Below are 20,673 nucleotides of genomic sequence, written 5' to 3' on the forward strand. Positions count from 1 at the left end.
AGTACAATTTGAGTGAATCATGTTTTGATCGACTGTTGGAGATAATAAAGAATATGTTGCCATCTGATGAGAATTTACCTATCGATTTTTATAAGATGAAGAAGAAGGTAGCAAAGCTTGGTTTGGGATATATCAAAATTGATGCTTGCAAGAACAATTGCATGTTATTTTATGAGCGATTTGCTACATTTGAGCATTGTCAGGTATGTGGACATCCTCGGTATAAATAGAGGAATTCAAGTGTGAGAAGGCATAAGAAAATTCCTTACAAGATTTTGCGTTACTTGCCACTTATACCGAGGCTTTAAAGCCTTTATATGTCATGTAAAACTGTTAAACATATGACGTGGTATGCACAACACCACAGTGATGATGGACTCCTTAGACACCCTGTTGATGGTGAGGCTTGGCAACACTTCAACCGCACACATGAATTCTTTGCAATGGAACCTCAAAATGTAAGACTCGGGGTATGTGCTGACGGTTTCAACCCTTTTGGATCGACTGCCAAGCCTTATTCTGTTTGGCCAGTAATGCTTTGTGTGTATAATTTACCCCTTTGGATGTGTATGAAACAACAATATATATTTCTTAACATGGTTATTCCGAGTAAGAAAAGTCCAAGTCAAAATATAGATATTTTCTTGAGGCCTTTGATAGATGAGTTGACTTTATTGTGGAGAGAAGGTGTGGTGACCTATGATGCATATAAGAAACAAAATTTTCATATGAAAGTAGCATTATTGTGGACAATTAATGATTTTCTTGCTTATGGTATGTTGTCAGGGTGGAGTACACATGGACGATTATCATGTCCATATTGCATGGAACATTCTAAATCTTTCATATTGGAACATGGTAGGAAACCTTATTTCTTTGATTGCCATCGGTAATTTTTGCCAATTAATCATCCTTTTACGAGGCAGAGAGACAAATTTATTAAAAAAAGAGTTGAACATGACTTACCATTTCCTCGATTATCAGGCGAAGAAATATTGACACGTTTGAATTCGCTTCCTCATCTCCCATTCGGAACAAAATGTGGTGAGCAAAAGAGTTCAAGCTATGGTGTTTATCATAATTGGGTGAAGAAGAGTATATTTTAGTCTCTACCTTATTGGCATACGCTTCTTATTCGTCATAATTTAGATGTTATGCATATTGAACGTAATTTTTTTGAGAATATACTTAACACAGTGATGGATGTTAAAGGAAGGACAAAGGACAACATAAAGGCACGACAAGATTTGAAAGTGTATTGCAAGTGGCCAGAATTGGAATTGGTGAAAAATAATGGAAAACTGTACAAGCCTAAGGCTGCGTACACATTAAATAAGGAGGAAATAAGAAATGGCTGTGCTTGGGTTAAACAATTGAGATTACCAGATGGTTTTGCGTCAAACATTTCTTGATGTGTTAATGAGATTATTGAAAAATTTTATGGGATGAAAAGTCATGATTGTCATGTTTTTATGCAACGATTGCTCCCAATTATATTTCGTGATATGTTGCCTCAAACAATTTGAGATGCAATTACTGAGATATCTCAATTTTTTAGGGATTTGTGCGTAACTGAAATACTTATTGATCATATGGAAACGTTGCAAGGAAAAATATGTGAAACTATATGCAAACTAGAGAAGATATTTCCTCCAGGTTTCTTTAACTTTATGGAGCATTTGCCGATTCATTTACCTTACGAGGCCAAGGTTGGTGGACCCATCCAGTATCGATGGATGTATCCATTTGAGAGGTAAAATAATTGTTATTTGTTTTCATATATTTATTTTGAAGAGTTTAAAGTACATCATAAGATTGATGAATATTGTGGTTGTTAGGTTTTTGCAACAGTTGAAGAAGTAAAAAATCGTGCCTCTGTTGAAAGATCTATATGTGAGGCTTATATTATCGAGGAAGTTTCCTCATTCTGCTCATGGTATTTTGAACACGCTGTGCGAACAAGAGTAAATAGAGTGCCACGTAATGATGATGGGGGAGAGGTGGACTCTATGGGTCGTCTTTCAATTTTCACTCACCCGGGGTGAGCTTTTGGTTCATGTGATAAATCTCGATTTTTAGATGAGGATGAGTTTTATGCTACTGAGTTATATGTTTTAATGAATTATGAAGAGATGCTCTCATATATAAAGTAAGTACCATTACTTTTTTAACTTGTTAATACCCTATAATAAGATTGAAGTTAATCACGTAGTCGTGGATATTATGATAGGATATTTGATGAAATTGTGAAAGGAGATGTTGTGGAAATTTCGGAAGAGGAATTGGAGAAAGTACGTGATGCGAGATTCGTAAAATAGTTTAAAAATTATGTAAGTTTCCTTAACATAGAAGTGAACTTTTAATTAATCATTTTATTTTTTATTATGTAATTTATTATTTTATTCTCTTGTATATCATGTTTGTAGGTTGCAAAGCATAATGAGGAAATAGACCAACGTATAATTGAAATCTCTTATGGTCCTAGATGTATGATAAGGTGTTCCAGTAGATATTTTGTAAATGGTTTCAAGTTTCACACCTTAGATTACGGCCAAAATCGTAAGATAATGAATAATGAGGTTTGCAATGATCATGAGTGTGACTTTTATGCCATCTTAGTGGATATAATCGAGTTAGAGTATTTTGGTATAGGGAATAGAGTTGTTCTATTCAAGTGTCATTGGTTTGATACTGAAAAAGGAATAAAGGTGGATCGATTGCATGGTATTGTTGATGTCAATTACAACTCAATACTGGCCAGTAATGAACCATTTGTTTTAACTGCTCAAGCTCACCAAGTTTATTATAGTAGTTATCCATCAAGAAGAAGAGATCGACATGATTGGTGGGCAGTATTTAAAACAAAAGCTAGGAGTAGATTTCAAATTCCTATTAGTGGTGATAGAGAAAATGAAAGTGATTTGAATGAAGCAGTATACCAAGAAGATGTGTCCAATTCAATTACTAGTACTCAAATAGAGGAAGTTGATTTAACATAGTTAGCTAGTAGTGATTATGAAGAGGTTAATCTATCGATTGAGGATGAAGAAGATGATATCGATAAAGATGAAGATGAAGAAGATGACATGGAAGGAGAAGATAATGAAGATGATGATGAAGATGAAGATGATGACGAATATGAAGATGAAGATGAAGATGAATATGAAGATGAAGATGAAGATGACGATCATGTGGAGCACTACGATTATGAAACTTATAATGATGATAGTGATAATAATGCAAAACATGAGTTTGATTATTAAGAAAATGAATAATGACTGTAGGCACGTACGATATTGGTTTAATATTTTCTTTTTACGGTATTGTTGAACTTAAATTTTATAATATTAAAGTATTTTGACATGATGTAAAATTAGAACGTTTGAGTTAAAATCAAGATTTAAATGTTGAAATTAGTTAATATATAATTGCTGCTTTGCTTCTAATAATTAAGAATTATACGTGTCATTGCTGTGAATTGAAGTTTTTTATTCTGTTATAATAATAATTACTAATGGGATTTTAACAATACAATATTGCAGGAACGATGGTTAAAGGGAAGCAATCAAAACTGAAACCTAGGTCTTCATATGCATCGAGGAGTATGGTTGTGCCTACAAGTTCCCAAGCGTGTGATGATATATCCATTCCACAACAGGTACAGCAGGAGAATAATGATGCACCATTTGAGACACAGTCTTTGTACGATGCATTTGCAAAGCAAGTAGAAAATGAGATATCTACACATGATATTACAAGATCCTCATCTATTGATTTAGGTGGAAATGCAAATGAAGAATCGTCAAGATCAATAGGTATGGGACCCAGTGTAGGACTATAGACTCTTGTAGATCCATCGGACAGACTGCATATAACTCCTATTGGGGATAGGTATGTTATCTTGTTAAACTTGTTATATTTTTCAACTCAATTTTTAATTTTTTAATTTTAATATATACAATTATTTGAAATATTTTACAAGCACTTTTTTTGAGAGAGGGGTCACATCTACAATAACAAGGATCATCAAAAATCACTTGGAGGAAAGTCCCTAATGATATCAAAGAGTTAATGTTTAGAAAATTTCAGGTATTATGTTTGTTATATATTTATTAAGCATTTTCTTTTCCATTAATTTGTATAACTTTGTTAAATTATTGTATTACATTATGTTGTAGGAAAAATGTGTTTGGTCTGCAAATAAAGATGTTTTAGCTCGACGCATATAGGAAAAAATTTGTTCCGATCGATTAAGAGACATGCTTTCAGAAGAAAGGCATAAAGCAATGACTGAAGCCAAAACTAACAACATTACAGAAATGCAGAGGCATGTCAAGGGAATGGATCACAAATGAAATATGGGACACCCTGATCGATACAGTATGGGGTACAGAAGAGTGGCAAAACAAATCGCGAAAAGTAAGGCAAAATCGTTTAACCCCAAAAGAATGAAGCATTCCAAAGCACACTGACGGTTCAATTCTATTTGTGGTTCATGCAAAAAGGATGGTATGAATTAATGTTACTCAGAATTAATATGTATGTTTTCCCATGAATTTCATTTAAATTGTTCAACCGTAGTTGGATTTTGGTTTTGCTATACATGTTATATATATATATCGATTATGATTGACTAAATATAATTGTTAATAAATTCAGGCAATTGAGCTAAAACAAGATGTTACCTTCTTGGAAGTTTTCAATCGTACTCACAAGCGCTCAGAGGGTCATGGTGATTTTATTGATAACAAGTCCAAGTCTACGAGTGTAAGTAAAAATTCATTAATTTTGACCATATCTTCTAAGTTGATGTTCTACTTCAATATTAATCATTAATGATGGTTTTTATATAGGAAATGTATAATTCTGTACTATCGCAGAAGTATGGCGATGAATCATCTTCTCAGCCGGAATTCGATCCACAGGCTTGGACTGAAACAATTGAAGGGAAGGAGACTACACGCACTCACGTGTATGGGTTTGGCACTCGTGTCCCTGCGACAGCTTTACTAACTGAAACACAATCCAATGTAGCAACATCTGAGTCTGTGTGTGGCCCTATCAACTTAAACTTTAACTGTCTCGTGAATGCATTGGAAGAAAAAGTGGAAAATCTTGCACAAAACTTGAATAAGATACGTGAAGAAATACGTGAAGAAATGAGAAATGTGATGGCGGAAGGCATGAGTCAATTTATGGCACATATGGAAACCATGTTCATGAGTAATGTGCGTTCAACCCTTGGCGATGCGGGACCTTCAAGACTTGACAAGTAAGAAAAAAAATTCCCTCACATGATGTATAATTTTCAAAGCAAACACTTGGATACTTTTTAAGGATGTTATGTTTAATATTCATATGTATCAAACTATATTATATATTGTGTGTTAAGGATAATTTTTAATTAAATGTTAGGACTTGAATCTCAATTTTGTAATGTGTGTTTCTTTTATATATTTTACAGTTGAATGCGGAATTAAATTTAGTATCGAAAACAAAAATGGTAATTTTTTCTGAAAATTTATTATAAAAATAATAGGTCAAAATATTACCAACGGAAAATTCCGTCAGTAATATTTTTCCTACAGAAATTTTCGTTGGAAATGCCAATCGAATTTTCAGTTGGAAATAGAATTTTCAACAGAAATTCTGTTGGAAATTTCCAACAGATTTTCCGTTGGAAATATACTTTCCAACGGATTCCTAAAAAAAAGGGGCAGAAATTCAAATTTTCAACGGATTTCCAACGAAATTTCTATTGGAAATTTCCAACGAATTTTTAACGGAAAGTATTACCCACAAGGCTTGTACCGACGAAATTTTCAATGGATTTTTTCGTTGAAAATAAACATTTCCAACAAAAAATGGCTTATTTCCAACGAAAATTTTCGTTGAAAATAGCCAAATTTTTTGTAGTGCTCAAAGCTTTTGAGAACGATTCAGACTAGTCACTCTTTTTTTTTGGGAGTGACCAATCTGAACTGTTTTGTACTCCTTCCAGAGGCGCACCATTGGTTTCCTCTGAAGTGAATAAATTTTAACTTCAAATATATATATATATATATATATATATGTATATATATTAATCAGGTTTTTAAGTCATTTGATCTTCTTAATTGATATCCAAAAGAAGACTTCAAAGAGATAAAGAAATAAAAAAGGGAAAGTAGCAAGTCTTTGAACGACTGCTACTATTATCTGATTGCTAGCAATAACTTCAGTGATATAACAAAGACACATGCAGGTGAATTGAGAAGATAATTGTTTGTTTAATTAAGAGCTTGTTTATATTAATTAACAAATTAAAAGCCTTCGACGATCTCTGGCACCCATTGTTAAACTAATGTTATGTGTCATGAACTATGCTCCTTTGTTAAAGTATGCGATAATCCATGCGGTGTTTGAGTGAATGCTTCCACACAAGCCAGCTAATAACTTGTTTATATCTGATTAAACATCAACAATAACAACAAATCAAACTAAGACAATGCACATCAAAATCATAGAACATATCAAATGTCATATACGCAACCACTGAGACCAAATAAAGGAAAATGTTTTATTAATATGAAAATGAATACAAAAAAGCTAAGACACATCATCGTCGGGCCATAAGGACAACATTAGATGATTCGTTATAAATATACCTTTATCAGTGAGGCAACTCAACAATCTGTCGACTGCTCACCCTTTATAAAGAGTTTACGAGATTTTATAAGTATTTTACCAATAACCATTACAATGCTTAAAATGAGGACATCTCATTCCTAAAAGGTATTCCTCTTAAGACTTAACAATAATTTCTACAAATGTCATCAAGTGTCATTACAATGTTTGAAAAGGGGAACATCTCCTTTAAAAGCACAAAAGACTTAAACTCCTAGATTCTATCCTTTCATGGCTCTATACAAGGTTGGCTCATGACACTGTGGATGGTATTAGCCTTCTCCCTAAGAGTAAATTTTTGCACCTTGCCAGTCGAATTGACTGGTAATTCCCCAAAAACTACAGTTCGAGGAACCATGGAATTTGGCAGTTGTTCCTCGCAAAATTTGACAATCTCTTCACAACTTGCACCGTACCCTTCCTTCAATCTCACAAAAGCACAGGGCTTCTCTTTCAAGCAATCATCATGCTTTCCAACCACTGCAGCCTCCAGGAGCTTGGGGTGGCTTAACAGCACTGCCTCCACCTCCAACGTGCTTACAATCTCTCCCCCTGAAACTATAATATCCATTGCGCGGTCCTTAAGTTGTATGACACCATTCGGATGGATAAGCCCGAGGTCCCTGGTCCTGTACCATCCTTCCTTAAATGCTTCTTGAGTTGCTTTAGGATTTTTAAGGTACTCCGACATCAACGTGTTGCCTCTGAACATTACCTCCCCAATTGTTTTTCCATTGCGTGGCACGCTCTTCATCGTGTCCGGATCTTTCACATCAATCTCTTCAATCAGAAGTCTGCGAAGTGCTTCGTGGAACTTATCCTTTCTATGTTCATTGGAGAGACAAGAATCCGGTTCAGCTCTCCATGGCCTGACGATCGCCGGGCCGAGGACCTCCGTCATTCCATACGCATAGCTAACAGAAAATCCTAATCCTTCAACCTTGAGCGCTTGGGTCATTGGCAATACACCGGCGATGATGACATGAACCTTACAAGGAAGCGGCCTTTGCTCGCGGGATGGTGCGTCCGCAATCATTTTCAAAACGGCAGGTGCACCGCACAAGTGAGTTACACTGTGAAGAAGAATGGAATCGAATATGACTTTTGCTGAGACATTTCTTAAGCAGATGCTGGTGCCACCGAGAGCAGCCATGGCCCAAGTGCAACACCATCCGTTGCACCGGAACATGTCCACTGTCCATAAAAACACTGGGGCAACCCCCATGTCATACCGAAGAATTGATGCTAATGAATTGAGATAGGCAGCTCTATGGCTGTATAATACTCCTTTTGGTTCTCCCGTTGAGCCCGAGGTAAAATTAACTGAAATTGGATCACCTTCATCCTTTGGTTTCACTATTTCAAAATCTGTCCTTCCCATTCCAAGAAGATCATTATACTTGATACTAACAGGGCAGAACTCGTCTGCCACTGGAGCTGCTTCCTGGTCATATTCTTGGATTAACACGAGGAGAGGTTGCTTGCCCTTCTTTTGTGATAGTGTTTCAAGTGCTTTGTGAACAACGTGAACAAATTGATAGTCAACAAAAATAAATTTGGCCTCCAGGTTTTCCAGTATTACTGCTAAAGTAGCTGCATCCAACCTAACGTTAAGTGCAGAGAGAACTGCACCAGCCATTGGAACAGCAAAATGCAGCTCATATAATGCTGGAATATTTGGCGCCAAAGCTGCAACCTACTCATTTGATAGTAACAATGGAGATGTCAACTATGTTTGTTCATTGACAAATGCAATACTTAGAGACAATTCGGTGCTATCACATAACAAAATTCAATGTTTCGAAAACAAGGCTCCGAGCTAATTAGAGCAACATGTATATTTGTATGCGACGTGATTGGAGAAGATCTTGTATTTTGGTTTTTTACTGACTCGACTTTCTCGTCGAGGAACTACTTGTAATTAAGAATATTTAGCAAATTAATTACTGGTATATTAGATGTAACCACACTCAGCACCATTTTTAGGTTTTCCCTTAAGCTGATGAGCAGCCATTTGTTTTGTCATGACAGACTATTTGTTTTTTCTTTCTTAATTTACAGATTGCAGACACGAATCTTCCTGGAAACAAGAGACGAATGTGACAAATTTTCATTTTTAATCTTTCCCAAATCATTTTCACTAACGTATAGTCAATGCTCAGCCGGATTAAATTAACCATATCGAGCCACCTCCCTCCTAAACACAAAGCTATATGTGAAAGCATGCCGGGCCTAATTAAAAAACATAGAGAGCAAAAAAAAAAAATTAGCACCAAAGTAGTATTTAATTTGGGGTGATTTGTTCCATCCAATAAGCAATTGATCAGAATAAAATATCTCACTAATCTCAGGTTCGTTTTCAAAAAAATCACATGAAACCCATTGATTGCACAATCAGATATAAGTAAATTATGTGGATCCATCACTATTCATGATAGTCTTAGCAAATCTTTTTTTTTATTCAATGAATGAACCTAAGTTTGATTGTTTTAACCTAATTTAAGTTGACTTTAGAGTTTATACTGGGGAAGGCTTTCATTAAAATTCCTATTCGAGAAAAGACTTGCACTATACATGTTGCAACTTGACTTTGCATCCTGATTGACTGAAAAAATAATTACATAAAAAAAAGACTAACTAGGCTTACGGGACCACGTTACATTTATTTATTGATTATTTGTGATTCATTTCGACTGATTTATAATTTTAGTAGAAGTATTAAAATGATGAATCTTTCTAAGTATATAAATATAATAAAAATTTCACTGTCTTAAAATTTTAATACATGTAAAATGATTTTTAAAATTTTTTAAAAAATCTAGCTTCTAGATAATTAAAGCCAGGACAAAGAACAAAATAAATTTGATAAGATTGTCGTTTATCTCGTGCATGACCTTTATGCATGAATCTATCGTAGCTTGGGCTTGTTGACTTTGACGCTTGGTGTTCTTTTATAGTAAACACATAAATGCTTCTATTTATTTTTAATAATTAAAAAGATAAAAATATTTTAATCATACGGGGATTCCTAACCTAAGCCTATGAATTTTGTAATAATTACGAGCCATGGACCTTCCAGAATACATTTTTCATTTCCATCATCAAAAATTCTAGCTAATTAAGAAAACCAAAGATTAGAAACTGAATAATTACGTTTTTCAATCCTTTTTTTAGGGTAATTAGAGTCGATTTAATTCGAAGCATTTACCAATTCTTTTAATTCTCTCTTTTTTTCTTTTGTAGGTAAAAAATAAAATTCCCGTTTCCTTCCCTTCTTCTTCTTCAAACTAAGTTCTTTTAAATTTACAGGCTCCTTTCTCTATGACATATTGACATTGCTAAGTTTCCATGCAAATTGATACAAGTCATCAGAATCAGAAATGATTCGATAATAAATTAAGCTACTTTTTTTCAAAGGAAACTATCTGTGATTCGATGCATTGAAATAGTGCTAAAAGAATCAAAGAAGAAAGGCAAACTTACAGTATCACCCCGAGAAATATTCTCCAGCTGAGCCAAAGCCGAAGCAAGTCTGAGACATCTTTGATGAGTTTCTCTCCAGGAGAAGCAAAGGGTACCATAAACGATGGAAACCTGATCTCCATAAACATCGGCAGCTCGCTCCAGGAAGGTCACAGGCGATCGGGGCGCAGAGCAATGAAGCAGAAGATCCTCCATGGGGGTTAATTATGTCTAACTCGGGTCTTCAACGGGATGTTAGATAGGTGAGGGCCGGAGAGTGGGATTTGATGCTTATGTCTGACTCAGACCATTAAAACGTATATAAAATGTAACAAACTATCGTGGGATAAGGGCGGCACGTCGTCAATGGGTTAATCTCTTTCTTTTTCCCCCGCAAATGGGCTAGAATTAATTCATCTGTCATCTCCCACCACACAGCACTTTGATTGCGTAATTGTTTGATCAAAGACTATCACTGCAGAAAGTCTTTATTGAGAGAAAATTCATTTGTCTCAGAGTAAATACAAATTTCTTCTCATCTTAACTTTCTTAATTAAGGAAATCGATATGCCAAGAAAGGGAAGATGAATTTGTGCATTAAAGGGAAGATATATTGTCATATTGCTTTTTATATATTTTCACTTCAACATGGTTTTCCTTTTTAGATTAATCAATTTTCATTTTCATAAGTCACCACATCTTGAACATGTTTTATTGTGTAAGTTTATCCAAATTTTGGTATGAAATTTTATGAGGAAATTGTGAGAAAAGGATCTCGTGATAACATGATTTCAAAAATAACCACACATATAAAGTTATCTGTTTCTAGCAAAAAATAAACATGAGTAGACCAAAATGCCATTAAAAACATCGTTTCAAATAAATGCTCAGTTGTTTGAGCTATATGCCTCCCGCTAGAGAGAAAATGAAAAAAATAAAAATAAATGCGCGCAGCTGTTTAGGCTCAGTCATCTTTCTCTGTCTCAACTCTGGCAAGTCTCTGTTGAGCACCATCGTTATCAGCTCTTTCAGATCTCTGAACTGTATGAGCTCTGTCAACTCTCTATTGAGCACAATCGTCATCTGGCTATGGTCTATCTCTCGGCATCTGGCTACATTGTCATAGATTAACTCACCCTATAGCAGAGATGACATCAAGGTACCTGTTATTGGGTTTATTTCTGCAACACACTTAAAATTTTAAAACATTTGGTGTAAATGATAAGATGGATTAGAAACATTGCCCAGAGTTGTTACACGCCATGCATCTATAACATGAGTTAGAGTTATTTTAATGTGTCACGGCTGTTCCTGGCGTGTTATGAGTTAACTAGTTTTTTGGGTTGTTAGCGTGTCACGGCTGTTCCTAAGGTGTGGTGTGTTAACTGAATTTATGGATTTTTGGCGTGTCACGACTGTTCCTGACGTGTCATGGGTTAACTGATTTTTTGGGTTTTTAGCGTGTTATGATTGTTGGTGTAACCAGTCAGTAATTACAATGATTGGCGTGTCACGACAGTGATGCATGGCGTGTCACAACAGTGATGCATGGTGTGTAACAATACTGATGCATGACGTGTCACGATATTTGACTTGATATGCATGGCGTGTTACAACATTTTACGTTATATGCATAGCGTGTAATAACACGATTGACAAATTTTTTATCACTGCATGTATTGTGTAAAATGATTGACAATATTTTTTTTTTCAAAATTTCAGTGGGGTTCCAATTGTGCGACTTGTGATAAGATACGGTGGTTAGTGGGTGGATACAAGGGTGGTGAGTCACAAATGCGGGGGGTTATGAGTGATTTGTCATTTGTGGGCTTGATGAAATTGGTTGAAGATGTTGTTGGGGTAAACTCAGAAATTGACGAGATTGAGTTACATGCATTGATCAGTACACCCGGAGAGCTATCATTGCCAATTATCAAGGACGATGAGGATGTTGCATTAATTTTGCTAGAATAGAGGAATGTTCCGGCTGTGTATGTCAGCATTAAGAGATGCCAAACAAATGTTATGTCACATGAAGAAGTTGGACAACATGGTAATCAGCTCAATCAAAATGAGATTTACAATGCTTCACATATACCATAGCATTCGGTTTGTAACCCACAACAATGGCAATTGAGGTATGCACAAGAGTTTGTGCAGCTCGGTAGACAGACGACATTCACAGAACAGTTGGCTATACAATTTTGATCAGGATGTGCATCAAACCAATTTCTTGCTTCTCTGGAACAAATGCAACGATGGGGTGAAACTGTAGAGTGTGTAATGTCATTGTCAAATGAGAATACGACAGTTGAGGACAACAATGTGAGGTTGGAGGGTGACATTGCGACGCTTGAGGATAATACTGCATTTGATGAGGGAAATAAGGATTTGTTCGCTGCCGGTGAAGATAGATTTGATGACACTTGAGATGATGGGCTTGAACAATCGTGAGATGACAGTTCAAACGATGACTGCCTTTATGACAATGACATTTCAATTTGTAATAATGTTGAAGGCAAAACAGAATTTGTTGGAGGTGTTGATGTATGAGATGTTCAGTGTGATGACCCCATATACAATAACCCCATTGCTGGTGAAAACGAGATTCGTTCCCTTGATACATTGCTTGATGACAATGATCAGGAAAGGGAAAATACAAGGATATCTCATACGTGGGTAATTGCAGGTGCAGAAAGGTTCTCCTTCCAAACAATTACCACTGAGGAGTTAACATGTGTCGAAGATCGCTTATACAAAGGAAGAATATTTTCGTCGAAAGCCGAGTTGAAACAAGCTTTGAACATGTTGATTATAAAAGAGAAGTTTGCGATAAGAGTAAAAAGGTCATGTAAAGCTCGTTATGAGGTTGGTTGCAAGGACAAGGCATGCAAGTTCAGTGTTCGTGCAACGAAGTTACCTGATAGAGAAGAATATTAGAAAGTTCGGACATTCCATAAAGTACGCACCTGTACCGTTGATGGTTTGCAAGGGCGGTTTCCAACTACAAGTGTGAAGATGATTGGTGAACTTATGTCACATAAGATTCAAGCTAATGGAGTAGCATTGAGACCTAAGGACATAATTTGTGAGATGAAGGTTTAGTGGGAATTGAAATGCTTGTATGGTAAGGCTTGGCAAGCGAAGGAGTATGTGGAGAGGCTTATTTTCTGTCCACCGGAGGAGTCATTTCAACTACTATCATCGTATTTTTATATGTTGGAACAAGAAAATCCTGGCACAGTGACTGCAGTGGCTACTGATGAGAAAGAGAGATTCAAATATTATTTTTGGTCATACGGGACTTATATTTAGGGGTTTAGGGATGTAATGCTTCCTATGGTTGCAATTGATGTGACACATTTGAAAGGCAGGTTCAAGGGTGTTCTGTTTGTCGCTGTATGCAAAGATACGAACGAGTGCGTATATCCAGTTACGTTTGGCATCGGCCAAGTTGAGGACGAAGACTCGTGGACGTGGTTTCTTAGCAAGCTGCGTGATGCGGTTGGTTGTCCTGAAAATACTATGTTCATTTCTGATCAGCATCTCGGCATTAAGAAAGCAATCCAAAATGCATACCCAGAAGCACACCATGGTGTATGCGGTTACCACTTGAAAAAAAACTTTAAAAACAAGTTCAAGCTCAACGATGTTTGTATGCTTTTCACCCTTGCTTGGGATTGCTATAAGGTGGCCGATTTCAACAGACATATGAACCAGATACAGTAGATTCACTTGAGAGCCCACGCGGACCTTATGAGAATAAGGCCTGAGAAATGGGCACGTGCATGTTCACCGGTAAGGCGATACCAAATGATGACATCCAACATTGCCGAATGTGTTAACTCAATGTGGGGACACGCTGAGTGGTATCATGTTTATGGCGTCACACGCTGACTTCTTGCGACTATGTATCAAATTAAATATATTGTATATAGAAAAGGAAAAAAATGATTGGTATCAAATTAACTGTGTATAGGCAAAAAAATTAATTGTGTATAAAATAATTGTTCAAAGTATATTGTGTATATAGAAAAAATTATTTCTGTTTACAATGAATTGTATAAAATAAACTGTGTATACAAAAAATGTGTACAAAATGAATTGTATAAAAAAATTTCTGTATACTAAAAAAATTATATAGACAAGGGCCGATATGTTCAGGGTTCGCTCTCACAACTGTTGGAAAAAATTTTCAGAGCATATTGCCGACGTATTTTTGCAATCATATTCTGCTTAATTCTGATCTTTTCTGATTGCAAAATATGCTCAATGTACCATATCATGAACATACTGCAACTGACACTATCATTCTGCCAATGCATTTTAGCTTTTGGTAAATGAATATCCAATGACATCAGCGTCAAATCCCATCTCTTCCGACGCATGTTGTTGAAATAACCGGCTTAGTGGCAGATGAATGGCATCATTATCGTCAAGGGTGTCATCTGACCCGCATGAACTCCGTTATCCTTAGCATCCGAAGTTATTGCTGAGTCCACCACCTTGATCGTCCACCTCACCAAATCGATCTTCGCAACCACCCAATGCCCACCAACGTTGCAAGGCGCGAGGATGAAATCCACATCTTCCCAGTTTTTAGAGTACGTTGGCCTTTCACCCTCCACATAGCCCCGCAACTTATTTGGAATTTGCATTGTGGCTCGGGTATCTTCTGTTGGAAATTCGATGTGTAGCATACGGATAGTGTCCTGTGAAACATGTAAACATTAGCTTACACTTCATGCAATCAAAAACTTAGTATTTATAGAATTGAACAATTTTCAAATAAACTTACGAAGAATATCGTGTCAACCATGCATGCACGGGTAGTGTACAGCTTCGACTTCGGCCTTGTCATTCGCTTGCAGAGTAGGCTGATGCATGCGTCAATATGTTCACTTGTCATTTCCTTATTGGGATCCTCTAAGGTTATGAAAAAGTCAGCCCCTTGATCGCCTAAGACGCCAACGTTATGCCTGCATATGTAACATATTGAATTTCATAAGTCTTGGAGGATAACTGTTTCATTAAAAAACAATATTTGCAATTTTATTTACGAGTTTACCTCGTGGACTCCTCTTTCTTGAAAACTTCGTAGTCTTCTACGATTTTATCCCTCACATCTTGACGGGTCACTAAGGGGTCGACGAATGGGCTTGCCATGTATTTGCTCGTCATTTTCAGCCGTGCCCACTCAGTTGGGTCTGAAATTTTTGCTACACCATGATGGATAGTAGATGACTCTGGTGACGACGATCGTATCTTAACTACATCAGGAGTGCTCCCACGATAAAGAACGATAGCTTTTGTTGCTGCGTCGACAAATGCATCGATCGGAGGAATATGCTCTCCTTCAGCATCATCTGACTGAAGGGTGACATCCACTGCCACAACTTCTTCGACGACGTCATCGACATGAGTTACGTGCTCTCCGTCAGCACCAAGAACGTCATCGTCAATGTCAACACCAGGTTCATGATGTTGTCCATCATCAGCATCATCGTGCTCTAGACCAGCACCGTGAGATGGATCGCCTTACAAAATTGAAAAAACCGTTAGTTAGCTCATAAAATACCACAAACCATAAACAGTAAAATATTCTGACACGCAGTGCATACCAAGTAAAATGTTATCACACGCCATGCAAAACAAGTAAAATGTAGTGACATGCCATGCATAACAAGATATACTTGGTGACACGTCAAGGATAACGAGCAAAATGTTGTGACACGCCATGCAAAACAAGTAAAATGTTGTGACACGCCATGCATAAAAAGATAAACTTGGTGACACGCCAAGGATAACAAGCAAAATGTTGTGACACGCCATGCATATCAAATCAAATGTTGTGACATGCCATGAATAACAAGTAAAATATTGTGACACGCTAAGGTTGACATGGCAATAACTAACTATAATACAAATGTCCTGACCCGTTAATGACCAAAAACTAGTTAAACCACTACCACTTAACCCTAAAAACCATCAAACTAGCAAGAAAATACAGTATAAATAGTTGCTAAAAGTAAATCATCAAAACACAAGTGAAGATAGAATAACGTAATTATGATTTAAGGCTGTCAAGAATCCGACCAACGATACGGTCCTCAAACGTCTGCATTGCTACACTCAATGACCGAATTGAAGCCTTTAGCTTTAACATCTCTTTTTCATGCTTGCGCATGATCCGTCGAAGCTAGCGAGTTGTGACTACTCCATCATTGACTGTTCTCGACTGGGTTAACTACAATAACATATATAACTGTGTTATTCAATAATCATATATGGAATTGTTGAACATTAACCGTTACAACTTTAATATCCTAACCGACGGCTCATTAGCAGTCTACGATGGAGTCGGACCGATTGGTGCTTGAGGACCTGTCGTCGCTTTCGTAAATTGTAATTACATATATAACTGTGTTATTCAATAATCATGTATGGAATTGTTGAACATTAACCGTTACAACTTTAATATCCTTACCGTCAGCTTGTTAGTTGTCTGCAGTTTAGCCAGATCGATCGATGCTTGAGAACCTGTCGTCGCTTCTATAAACTGCAATTACAGAAATTACTGTGTTACTCGATAAACATATGTGGGAATGTAGAACACAAATCGTTTGAACCGATCTTACCGATGGGTTGTTTCCACTCTGCTTCTGAGGAGGACCAGTGGGTGGTTCTGGAGCTGCCTGCCCATGGTCCAACTGCAAACACAGAAATGTTATTCGATAATCACAAATAGACTTGAAGAATACAAAACCGTTACATTTGTCTTTACCGGCTGTTCACTGCCTTAACCATGGTTGTCCCCTTCGTCCATCAACTCATCAACTAAAGCAGTGACGGTGTGCATCTATTTCGTGCCACCAGAGTCTCTTTTCTCCTTCAAGCTTCTCCTTTTTTGCCTCGCACCTAAGCCCCAATCTGACCGATCCTCCATGTGCCCTATTGGCACATACTCATGGCCCTCCAATAATGGGACATAAGGGTCTACAAAATACTCCTAAAGGGCCTCATCCGCTGTGGATTCTAACATCTCCAGTGCCCACAACTGCAAATAAACAAATAAAATGTTGTCATTATCGAATAGGAAAAATTATTATACAAATATAACGCAAAAATTAACAGCTGTTCACTCACATGGTTAGATGACTCTAACTTTTGAATTGCCTTGTAGAAGTCTTTTGGCTTCTGATTGCAATCCCATCTGCACATTTGTGGGTGGACGTTGTCCTTCGGACTAGAGGGGGTAACTATTTTTTGAAGGGCTGGAATTGCCTCAATTGCCCAGACCTGCATGTCAAATGTAACCATTATCAGACTGTAAATCATAAACGAGTGCATTCATAAATTTTTTGTTCAAAAGGAAACTGAAAAATGTTACGTGATAATACCTGTATCACCCATGCGAATCCATAAATGTTGTAGCATAATCGAGTTTCCTTTGTCATGCTTGAGTCAGGCACTTCAAACCCCTTTAAAAGGTAGTCCAAGGTCAGCTTCCAAACATAGTGCCCCTATGGGAAGACATTCCAAGCGTCGATGTCCTCCACCAATGACAGTAACCAAGGCGTCACTCGTCTACGGTAGTCTTGATCAAATAAAATGTTATTCACGATCAATACGAGTGCCATCTTGGTAGCGTCTCCTAGTCGCTGGAAGTTGCCCCCGCGGAAAGTATCAAGCAAAGCCTGCAGCTTAACGCTATCCTGCCCGTTCCAGTATCTTGCATGAATTCCTTCCGCAGGAACCTCGTACGGTCGTCTGAACACATCGAGCATTAGACCAAACTTCAGCTCGGTGATGAGGCAGAACTCCTGCTTTGATAGCCGCGCCTTGCTCTTGCCAATGGCAAACCATACCTCGTGGTCCATTGACTGGCTCTCAGTGATCCGGCAAATCATGATGCTGTACAAGAAATTGATGCAAAAGTACCTCTGTGGATAGACGTCCATGAGCATTCCAAAGCAGGTACGCTTAACTGGATCGTACTCCCCCTTCTGTTGGAGAGTCTTTGTAATGTAATGCAATTGCGACCACTTACAATGGGTGTTAATTGCGACGTTGAATGCCCACTTCTCCCTCAGCACGATCAGTAAATTGTCAAGATCCTCATACTGTTTGTGCTGGATCTGCAAAACATGGCACACATACACTAGTGAGTTAAGCAGTCATGTGCAATAAGGTACACTGAAGACATAAAAAAGGAATAAATATTGTGACACGCCATGCATTGCAATCAAAATGTTATGACACACCATGCATAACAAGTAAAATATTATGACACGCCATGCATAACAAGTTAATCGTTATGACACGCCATGCATATCAAGTAAAATGCTGTCACACGCTATGTATATCAAGTAAAATGCTGTCACACGACAATAACTAACTATAATAACAATGGCGTCACACGGTAAACACCCAAAACCCTTAAAACCACTACGGCTTAACCACAACAACCATCAAACCAGCAAGAAAACATAGTCTAAACATTTGCAAAACAAAACAAAAAATCCGAACATATAAAACAAACCCAGGAAAAAACCAAAAAATTAACGAACAGAATAATGTTGCGAATTTGAGACTCACTGACCTCTTCATTTATGGCTGACATTTTTGCTGGTGCTGTGGTTTCGTTCCGCTTGCAAAGAGCCTTCTCAAACACTCCGGTACCAGCGGGAATGAGAAATAAATCACACAGACGTTACGAATTCTGAATAATAACTGTTTAAAATGAAAAATGACCTTATAATATTCTTGTTTATTCTGAAAAGGGAAATTTATTCAATGGAAATCCAAACGATTACCACGTTAACTGCCCATTTGTTTTTCTCCCTCTATTTCAAACCATGACGTGTCAGCTGCTCAAGTACTGCCGTGTCACACACTCTAAACCATGACCATGGCGTGTCAGCTTTTCAAGCAATGTCGTGTCACACACTCTAAACATGACCATGGCGTGTCACCAACTATGAACTCTGGCGTGTCATAGCTTCCCTCCATGGCGTGTCACCAACTCTGAACTCTGGTGTGTCACAGATTCCCTCCACGGTGTCTCACCAACTCTGAACGCTAGCGTGTCATAGATTCCCTCCATGGTGTGTCACCAACTCTTAACTCTAGCATTTCATAGATTCCATCCATGGCGTCTCACTAACTTTTAACGCTGGCGTGTCACAGATTCCCTCCATGTCGTGTCACCAACTCTTAATCTAGCGTGTCACAGATTCCCTCCATGACGTCTCACCAACTCTGAACGTTACCGTGTCACAGATTCCCACCATGGCGTGTCACCAACTCTTAACTCTGGTGTCTCACAGATTCCCTCCACAGCGTCTCACCAACTCTGAGCAGTGCTGTGTCACACATTCCCAATATGACGTTTCACAAACTCTAAACCCTGCCTTGTAACAGCCATCTAACATGCTAATTTTTCTTTCTTTTTCTTTTTTTTTTGTCATCCAAAATTAACATGATAACAAAGTTTTCATTTTTTTTCTTATTTTTAAATAATTTAACATGTCGAGTTTGGGTTATGTTCTGGAAGAAATAACAGTAATTAATAACAATTTCTAACGAATTAAACTAGAAAACTTCCCATTCATCAGGGAAAAATAAAAAAAAAAACCCAAAATTAGAGCTAGAAACATTTAATTCCTTTGTTATCCGCATAATCCGCCAGGATTTACATAACAAAAGAAATCGTTTCACGCGGCTTCATGTTAATGTATGGTGTAAGCTCCGTGTTGGTTACGAGTACGGTGCATAGGAAAAACAGAAACCCAGAGTCTTGATTTCCATCCCTACCATTATAAAGGATTAATTCCCTTAATTCAACAACAAAAAACTTGTCAATTTTGCCTACATCGAACTAGTTAATAAGTTCTTCTGATCATCTTGAGATCAATTCGTACTGTTTAATCATGGCATCAGATGATAGGGAGAGGCCTCTACCAAGATTCGGGGAATGGGATGTGAACGATCCTGCTACAGCTGAAGGATTTACGGTGATTTTCGCAAAGGCTAGTAATGACAAGAAGGCTGCCAAGGCGTCTGGGAATACCCCCTCCAAGAAGCGGTACAAGGATTCTGACAAGCAAAGTGATAAGAGGAAATGGCTTTGTTGCATTTCTGCATGACTTTTTTTTCCTCTCTATCTCTGTTTACGGCAAGTGTATTAATTCTATATATATAAAAATTTTGAAGTGTTTTCTTTTTTGAGAGCGGAGAGACGATCAACTCCTAAGCTCATGAAAAACCCAGAATTCTTCAGAAATGAAATCTAAAGATTATGGAAAGAACAAAGAAGGAATGTAAAACAAATACGAACATGCTTAGATTACAGAACAATCTCTGGCAGAGGTGAAATGCTGCCGTTGCAATTTTCTCCTTTACTTTTGACAATCGTTACAAGGGAATTAAATTTGAGTTAGGCAAATTCCTGGTCCTGCTGGGGGTTAGGCTCAATCGATCAACCTACTGTACAATTCTGATTTCAACTTCCCAACTTGTTTCATGTTTTTTGGAATAGATTAC

At 37.3% G+C, this 20,673-nt stretch overlaps 2 protein-coding genes across 2 annotated transcripts; one reads left to right on the forward strand and one right to left on the reverse strand.

The window, feature by feature from the left end:
* Positions 6,689-10,565, reverse strand: LOC18610671 (probable acyl-activating enzyme 1, peroxisomal). The gene is made up of 2 exons (XM_007046484.2): positions 10,150-10,565; positions 6,689-8,362 (listed from the first exon to the last, which is right to left on the reverse strand). The coding sequence occupies exons 1-2, from the start codon at positions 10,342-10,344 to the stop codon at positions 6,896-6,898; spliced, it is 1,662 nt and encodes a 553-aa protein (XP_007046546.2). The 5' UTR covers positions 10,345-10,565; the 3' UTR covers positions 6,689-6,895.
* LOC18610672 (RPM1-interacting protein 4) lies at positions 19,957-20,435 on the forward strand. The gene has a single exon (XM_007046485.2). It carries the CDS (start codon positions 20,061-20,063, stop codon positions 20,274-20,276), a length of 216 nt encoding a protein of 71 aa, XP_007046547.1. The 5' UTR covers positions 19,957-20,060; the 3' UTR covers positions 20,277-20,435.

The sequence above is a fragment of the Theobroma cacao genome, chromosome 1 (genome assembly GCF_000208745.1).
Source record: "Theobroma cacao cultivar B97-61/B2 chromosome 1, Criollo_cocoa_genome_V2, whole genome shotgun sequence".
Lineage (NCBI taxonomy): Eukaryota > Viridiplantae > Streptophyta > Magnoliopsida > Malvales > Malvaceae > Theobroma > Theobroma cacao.

What these genes read in the sequence shown, in the direction of transcription:
- LOC18610671 (XM_007046484.2), bottom strand. Translation starts at nt 10,344, where the DNA reads ATGGAGGATCTTCTGCTTCATTGCTCTGCGCCCCGATCGCCTGTGACC. An exon ending in ATATTTCTCGGGGTGATACT is followed by an intron (nt 8,363 to 10,149) that starts GTAAGTTTGCCT and finishes TCAAATGAGTAG; the next exon opens with GTTGCAGCTTTGGCGCCAAA.
- LOC18610672 (XM_007046485.2), top strand. Translation starts at nt 20,061, where the DNA reads ATGGCATCAGATGATAGGGAGAGGCCTCTACCAAGATTCGGGGAATGG.